Source organism: Neolamprologus brichardi, chromosome 10, assembly GCF_056152115.1.
Source record: "Neolamprologus brichardi isolate AB-2024 chromosome 10, ASM5615211v1, whole genome shotgun sequence".
Classification (NCBI taxonomy): domain Eukaryota; kingdom Metazoa; phylum Chordata; class Actinopteri; order Cichliformes; family Cichlidae; genus Neolamprologus; species Neolamprologus brichardi.
In genome coordinates, this window is record NC_142113.1 from 21,015,726 (window position 1) to 21,024,250 (window position 8,525).

Consider the following 8,525-nt stretch of genomic DNA (forward strand, 5'->3'; position numbering starts at 1 on the left):
GAGGAAGAAGAAGCGTTGCATTGCGTCATCACGTCCAACGTGTAGCACAGAAGAAACATGGCTTTGAATGGAGGTTTGTGAACTTGTGTTATAAAAACATGCTGACTTTGACATTTCTGCTGCTTTCCTGCATTGTGATTTAAAAAAAGAAATTCTTTTTATTGAGGCTGTTCCTCTGGGTTACTTTATTTTTGCTTTTAAAATCGTCGCTGCCAGCGTAAACATGTTGTTAGCCAAACGGTAGCCCGGCTGGTTTGCTAGCTAGCTTGTCATTTCCTAGCAGAGCAGTTCACCTGTGATAGTCACACTTCAAAACAGTGCCAAAAGGGTTTTGTTATAATCCCGCTGAAACGGTAAAGTAGAAGCAGACATATAATAGTATCCACAAGTTACAGCAGCGCTTAAGACTGTTTATAATCCTAAAGTATTAAGAATACGAAAGAAGGATAGTTGTGGTGTGAAATCTGAAACTAAAACAAAATTAAACGTTTCGGCTGTTCCTGACCTGCAGATGAAGAGGATTTTAAGTGGGAGCCTCCAACAGAAGCAGAAATGAAGGTGATCCAGGCTCGTAGGGAGCGGCAAGACAAAATCAGCAAGCTGATGGGAGACTACCTGCTGAAAGGGTACAAGATGCTTGGAGAAGCCTGCGAAGTGTGTGGGGTGAGTGAAGCAGGACGCTGTGTTTGTCAGGTTGGGCGAGTTAGCCTCTGATATGTTATGACGGTATTTTATTAAATATGCAATAATTATATTTCTAAGTATAGAAAAATATCAACGTCCTGATGATTGCAGCTCCCAGCCAGCAGCAAACAAAATGAAGACTGCCTAATTTGAAGTGTGGATCTATTGTCACAAGATGCCAGCAGGGTTATAGTGCAATAGTACTGACACTGCATGATAAACAGTGAGAGAGCAAAGGCCAAATGTAGGCCCAGAAATGGCTTAAATAATGTAATCCCTGGAAATTTTAAGTAAGAGCTTTAAAAAAAAGGTTAAAATAATAGCAGTTTCACAACAACTATTCCAACTAAATGAACTTAACCTGCACCTAATAAAATTGAATAATATTTTTTACCTGGGATTTCATATGTTTGTTGAGCTTTTTAACCACCTGTTTAACACAAGAAGGGGGTCGTTTTGACCCTCTTGGCATTTTAAAAGTTATGTGACTTTGTTAAATTAAAACCCCATCGTCATCATCCCATATTTCATCAAATACTGAATTTTCGAGTGTGGGATCAAAAGGGAAAAAAATCACTGTGATTTTCCTCACACACTGAATGTGTGAGGAACCAGGAAGGTTGATGGATTTTTTTCTCTCTTTTCTTCATCTGCCTCATTCACCACTTCTCCCTTATGCCCACCTCATCCTCTTCCTGCTCACCTGTAGTCTCATCTTGTGAACTGAATTACATGCTTTAACATAAGAAAATGTCCATTAAAAATACTTATTTAGTCCAGATCTCCCCTGGTTGTCAGCAGATTAGACACTCCTGTCTCCAGACAGCTGGCAACATACCAACTATAACAACACCACCTGGTTATACGCTAACATTGTGCCAGCTAAATAAAAATCCCTCCAATAAACAGTTTGATTACACTCTCACATTGTCTGAGATTTTATTCATAGAGGCTGACAACATTAGATCCACTTAAAAGAAAGCTTCTGACACAAGCTCACATCAGGGGGGAAAAAGAAAAAGCAGCGGTTACTGACAGAGAAGTTCAGGATATCCTCAACAACTCGCCTCAGTATCACTGTCTTCAGGAAGGAGTGACTTTCTCTGACTCATTGACTCATCACCAACTTTTACAGCCTTCTTCAGAAGCTGTAAAACTCCCCCAATGTAAATGCATGTGGGGGATTCTCACCCAGCATATTGACAGCTGAGGTAAACGGTGATCCGAGAGTCTTCACTTAGTACACATGAATGCCAGACAAAGTGACTGGGATGAAAACGTGAATTATCGCCTAATGTTTAATTGAAATGTGTCTCCCCCCCCTAATTTGTTGTTAGGTGTAATTGTTATTCCGATATTTTAAAATATAGTGTGTACACAAATAGTAGTAGAAACATGCATTTAAGGGGAAGTTTAGAGCAACTGTTATGGGGTGTAGAGGGTTAAAACCCTCCTTTACCACCATGTTAACTGCATCAGTAATTTCAATCCACTGTACGCTCTTCCTGTCATGTGGAGTCATGTTTACATTCGGTTTCACATCACCAGCTGCAGATATCTCTTTTTTTGTTTAACTTCATAGCCTGGTTGTATTACACAGTGTATTTGTGCCTCAAGCAGTGAAACAACTTTTTTTTTTTTCTTCCTTTTGTTAAGTAGCTCCTTTGGGTCCTAAATCATCATCTCTTGTTAAACATGCCTGGGCTTGTGTCATCGTCTGTGCTAGGAAATATAAAAACATGGTTTTGCTGTGTCATTGATGGTGCAAAGTGGCACTTTTTAAAAAATTATTATTATTATTATTATTATTGTGTAAAAACGTATGCAGGTGTTATCATGAACAGAAGGTGAGGAGTGGCATCATTTATGTATTTGTTTTTTTCAGACTATTCTTCTCCAGGACAAACAGCAGAAAAACTACTGCGTCTCATGCCAGGAGCTGGACTCTGATATTGACAAAGACAACCCTGGTATGCATTAAAAAAAAATTCAAATGTATTTATACAGGTAAACCTCATTGAGATATCTATACAAAATTACATTTTCAAACATTAGAATTCATATAAACAATTAACTGAAAAAATAAAACAAATTAAAAAAAAACAAAAAACGAGTAGCATTAACACATTAAGAGTAGGAACAGCCGTCCAATGATGTTTTCTCCAGTGTCCTTAGAATTTGTTTAAAACCCTTCAGCTCAACCAGATAAATTTACATTTAAAGTTACAAATTTCAAATTGTTTAGAAGAAGATTTGGAAACCGTCATTTACACTGCAAAACTAGATTGAACATAAATTGCTATTCGACCACCCTTTCACAAACGGTCCGCACAATAGATATTTAAACCTTTAAATCACATAGTCTTATGTTTTCCATGTAAATAATTATAAATATCTTTTTAGCCCACTTTGTGTTCTTGTTACATTGTCTGCCCTTTCTTTCTTCCTCCCAGCCCTGAATGCTCAGGCTGCATTGTCCCAGGTGAGGGAAAGGCAGCTCGCAGCCCAGTCCCCCGCACCGTCCCAGGCTCCTGAGCTCAATGACAGCCCCAGCAGCAGTCAGGAAAATATGTCCGTTCCCCAGCCCAGACCAGAGCACTGTGAGGGGGCTGCCGCAGGTGGAAGAACTCCTCTGCCTCCACCCGCTGTCCCTCCTCCTTCAACTCCAGCCTCCACTGCAGCCCTGGCACCAGCTCGTCCCTCAGTTACTCCACAGAGCTCTGCCCAGCGACTTGTGTTGCAGGAAGCCGAGGAAGCTGTCCTCACCAAACTTCGCTGGGCTACTAACCAGTTACAAAGTTCAGCCTCACTGGAAGCGAGCATCCAGCTCTGCAGCCTCATCAACAGCTGTGCCAACTCGCTGCGCAGCCTCAAGGAGCTCACCCAGTAGCTGCCACAGACTGGCTGAAACCCTGGAACACTGTTTCTGCTTGCCTCTGTCTTGGAGTAATGACTCTGGTTCAGCTTCTCTCTTGCTTAGAGATGATTTCAAAATTGGTCAGAAAGTATTATGAAAATAGGAATATAACATCAAAAGTGCACCGGTTACTCTTGGATTAAAGTAGTTGTACAGCTGGCAGAAATGTTACAAATTTGACTGTTTTTTCACTCTTTTGGAAGTTAGAGCTGATATTAATCTAAAAGCATAATTAATTTAACCCATTCTGTGATTAAATTCTTCTAATATGGTTTAATCTATAGAGCAAAGAGATAAATGCCAGTTAACACATGTTTCTATGCATTTCCATTGAGAAAAAGCCAGCTTTTTTGATACAGCACCACAAATGCTGGACCCTAAGTTGAAACCACTGATGTCAGTGTCTGATAGAGGGGCTATCACCAGATATTCACCAATGATTTGCTGAAGCAGCCAACAGAGTCTGTCCTGCGTTGTTATCTCCCCTTAGAAATGACCCTTTCTTCCTCTCTTTACCACTCGATTGTCAAACCTGTGGAAATTTGGGATGGTCCTCCTTGGGCAGAACTGGCTTCACACTAGTCACATGTCGGTGGAAAAGAGCTATAAGGGATCTTTTACTACATTCAGATTTATAGTCAGTATTTTTGCCAAAATGCGTCATTCCTCTAATGTGGCCCTGTATTGTCTGACAAAGCCTGCTGCTCATTCTGGATCTGTTTCTGATGTCTCTGACATTGTGGCAGTGCAAAGATGGTCATTGTAGAAAGTTTTAGTTGTATATGTGTTTGATGCCTAATGGTGACGGTCAGGTGGCTCGCCGATGTCTCTATGAGAGCACGCAGAGTTCGGGAGTCAGACATAATACTTTGAAAAAAGCTGAGAGCAAATATACTCTGAATTGTATGTTGATAGAGGAAAAGCCAGCTTCAGTGTTGATCAAGGTAGTTAAAGATTTCTAATAATGTATCACAATAAAGCACTTCTTGTTCAGGAGCTCTGCAGCTTGTTTCTTTTCATAAGAGGGCTGGTTCCATACACAACACCATCCACACACAAGGTGGGGTTTAAAGTCGTTTACAGGGGCACAGAAACACATCAAAATATAGTTTTAATGTGAGAATGATGTGTTGAAGCAAAATAAATGTTTATGGCTTTTGCATCATCTCCATGCAAGTTTTGATTTATTGCGTGGCAGGCTGGTCTGGGATTTAACTGGAGTTAGAGAAGTACTTCAGTTAAAGAAACCACCGTTGTGCACTTTATCCGAAAATCAGGACAATCGTGGTGCTGCTGCAGCCGGGTGAAGCAGGGATGCTGTCTGAAAGCTTGACTTCACATTTGTTACTCCCACATTACATCTAGTCTGCTTTGCACTTGGAAAGTGGTTTCGATGGGGCAGCAATGTTCTGTGAGAATGAAACAGAAATACATAAGGACTGTTTCCACTTAAGGTTTGTTTTCCATGTTTTATCTGTGCCATTGCGTCTCCCGATGATGTGATGGAAGAATTTGTGCCACGGAGCTGACTGTCCACTGGGTGGTGTCTTTTCATCACTGAAGCTGCTGCTGCCCAAGGACTTGCAACATCCTGACCTCCAGCAGGGGATGGTGCTGGGGCTCGGAGAAATTGCACATCAGGTGAGGAAGCATCCAGTCCAAAAGTGATAATCTTCCAGATTTTTTTTTGTATTGGTAAACATTATAGATAACAGGATTTACATAGGGGGTTTTTATATAAAATAAAATAAAAATGACCTGTTTTGCAAGCCACATTCATCTTTTCACACAAATATTTATACAGCACTTTATTCTATGCACTTCGGCGCTTCTTTTACCTTGCATCCACACCCATACCCAATTTAAACTACTAAGCCCTGTCAAAAACACTCAGTCATTCTAATGACTCCATAATAGCGCCTCAAAATGAAACTTGAGCTGTATTTTATTTTTTTCAAGTGGCAAGAACAGATGTTTTACTTTGGCGCTTCTCTGTTCTGTTCAATCCCTCTTTGAATACTGATAATGGATTCTCTAAGGAAGTGGAGAAAGATAAGAAGCACACAAGAGTTCTCTCTTCCTCCTTGTCTCTTGCGATTTCTGAGGCTGGTGACTTGGATGAATTTATCCTTAGCAGCAGAGGTGACTCTTGGTCTTCATTTCCTGGGCCGGTCATCATGTGTGCTAGTTTCATCGTAGCACTTGATGGTTTTTGCGACTACACTTGGGGACACATTCCAAGTTTTTCCATTTTCTGGACTGACTGACCTTCAGTTTTTAAAGTAATGATGGGCTGTCATTTCTCTTTACTTAACTGATTGGTTTTTGCCATAATATGAATTCTAACAGTTGTCAAAGAAAGCTGTCAGCTGTATACCAGCTGTGACTTCTGCACAACACAACTGATGGTCCCAACCCCATCAAGAAGGCAAGAAATTTCACAAATAAACCCTGACAAGGCTCACCTGTGAAGCAAAAACCATTTCAGCTGACTACATCATGAAGCTCATTGGTAGAAGGTAAAGGCTGTCAACAAAGCAAAGGGTGGCTACTTTTAGGAATCTAAAATATAAAACGGATTTAGAGTTTTTTATCAATAATTTATTTTTTTGCTACATGGCTCCATATATCTTGCTTCATGTATTTGATGTTTTCAGTATGTGTCTACAATGTAGAAAGTAGTAAAAATAAAGAAAAACCATTAAATGAGAAGCTGTGTCCAAACTTTTGACTGGTGTGTATATCCATGACAGCTTTATTTGCCATTCTCCTGATGTGATTGGTAATGTCAGAGGGGAAGTTTGTAACAGTTTATAACCACTTATGTGGCAGTTTCTTCCTCTTATAAACCTCAGGTTGGAATTTAACCTTAGATTAGTTGAATTTATCTGAAAACATGAAGTTGTAAAGTCCGTTTTCTCTCATCGTGCTGCATGCTTGAAATGAGAATTGTGTAAAGGTTCCCTAATCTATGTGGGATCCAGAACTTTGCAACTTGGTAAAAATTGACACTCATTCAAAAGTCGTATGCTACTCCAAGCAAAAATACACTAACTTGCACTCGCTGTGCTGCAGGAGAACTTACAACCACTGCTGGAGAAGAAAATCAAGAGAGACGAGTAAGATCAGACATTAGCACTGTTCAGGCATATTTTGTGCCATCTGCATGCTCCAACGTGCTTGTTTTTTGATTGTGAAAATGCATGCCTGCATTCACAGAGATGTGAATGCAGGCATGCAGTTTGTGGTTTCATGAGGATTTCGTCATTTTTCACTGTGTATGTTTTATACAAAGAAATCTCTTCTTTTGCTATTTAGGTTGGTTGTTTTTTTTATGGTGAACAGGATGCTTTCATGTTCCTAATCAGATGTTTGCCACTGTGTGTGATACAGTGGGAGGTTTAGAGACTCTGAGCCGCAATCCTAGAGTTTTATCCTTCACACAGTAGTATCAGGGAGGTGTGTGATTTGTCCAAGATTTTCTTACTTCACTTCAATATGTTAAATGACCATAGGTTTTCAACAGCAGTGTATGGGGGAAAACAACCAGTTTTTTTTTAAATTATGCATACAAAACAAACCATTTTGCTTCCTCTTGAGACTCTAGCGATAACAAAATCGACTGTCAGATTATCAGAAATGATTCCTGAGTAAATCCTGATGGGATTCTGTTCAGAGGCCGTGAATGGAGATATATTAAGCTGCCATTAAATGTTTGGAAGTCAGTGTCTGTGTTTAACAAGTGACTTTGCACATCATAGCTTTTCTTTCTTAATACTTTGCATTTAAGTCTTGGAATATAACTTCAGCGTGTGCCACAGATATGAACAGTATTCCTGCATTCGGTTAAAGACAACCAGGGGGTGGTATTGCCAAATATGACCAACAGGGGACATGCTGTCTTCAGTCCAGAGAGAGCTCCTGCAGTCCTCCACCTTCTCCTCCTCCTTCTCTGAGGTCATCTTACATGGCTGCAGCATGGGGAAAACCATTTGCTTTGGAGAGATGTCTGAGAAGAAAGTCTCACGCTGTTCTCTATTTATAATCAACACATGTTGTGGATATTGTTAGAATATGCCTCTCTGTCACTCTAAATGACAGTTGGGCTGAATTTCTGTGTGTGTGCATGTGTGTGTGTGCGTGTGTGTGTCTGTGTTCATGCTCTCTATCTCATCCATCACCAGAATGTTTTTGTGGTTTGGCCTTTTAGGCTCAATGCAAATGTAAATTTTTATGTTTCACATATTTCCCACTGCTCACTGCTCGTCTCATAGAAGCCTTTTTATCACTATTGGTATCATATGACTCAGTTACTGTAAATTCAACAGTCGCTGATTAGTAAAACAAATAGACATCAGAAGGGGTGGTGACAGCAGGCAAAGCTGGAAAGGGGAATAATACTACCAGAGCTACAATACACTGACTTGTGAGGTCAGTACCTACAGCTGGGAAATAACCCAGATAGGCGAAGAGAAACAAAAGTGATATGGAAATAAAAGAGACAACACAAAAATTACATGTTTGTGCTACAGTAGAAGAGGCAAGACAGCAGCAAGTGTTTACAGTAGACAGAAATTAGTTTTACTGACTGCAGAGAGCACCAATTAATAAATGAGGGGATGAGATGACACTGCAGGCTGTTATGTGTGTATGTGTGTGTGTACATGTTTAGAGTAGGATTGGGCAGAGGTACTGAGAGGTATAATGCTGTGTTGAATACCAAACCAAAGAGTAACATTAGCCCAACTCTGAGTCATGAGAGAGTTACCCCCCTACCCCCCTGCTGCTGCCCCACACTCCTCTACTCCAGCTGCTTCTGTCCATCCATCAATCCCTGTTCTCCATCCTATAAATACACTCCTGCTCTCACTGAGGAAAATCCCTGTGCCTTGACCTAGCTTACACACACGCATACACACACAAA

General features: G+C 40.4%; 1 protein-coding gene across 1 annotated transcript; it reads left to right on the forward strand.

Annotated features, from left to right (window-relative positions):
- znrd2 (zinc ribbon domain containing 2) lies at nt 1-4,597 on the forward strand. The gene is made up of 4 exons (XM_006784925.3): nt 1-73; nt 512-663; nt 2,570-2,654; nt 3,138-4,597. The coding sequence occupies exons 1-4, from the start codon at nt 58-60 to the stop codon at nt 3,572-3,574; spliced, it is 690 nt and encodes a 229-aa protein (XP_006784988.1). The 5' UTR covers nt 1-57; the 3' UTR covers nt 3,575-4,597.
- The last annotated feature ends 3,928 nt before the right edge of the window (nt 4,598-8,525 follow it).

Excerpts from the sequence above, each read along its gene's own strand:
- znrd2 (XM_006784925.3), top strand. Across the intron at positions 664-2,569 it reads AAGCCTGCGAAGTGTGTGGG|ACTATTCTTCTCCAGGACAA; the intron begins GTGAGTGAAGCA and ends TGTTTTTTTCAG. Across the intron at positions 2,655-3,137 it reads TATTGACAAAGACAACCCTG|CCCTGAATGCTCAGGCTGCA; the intron begins GTATGCATTAAA and ends TCTTCCTCCCAG.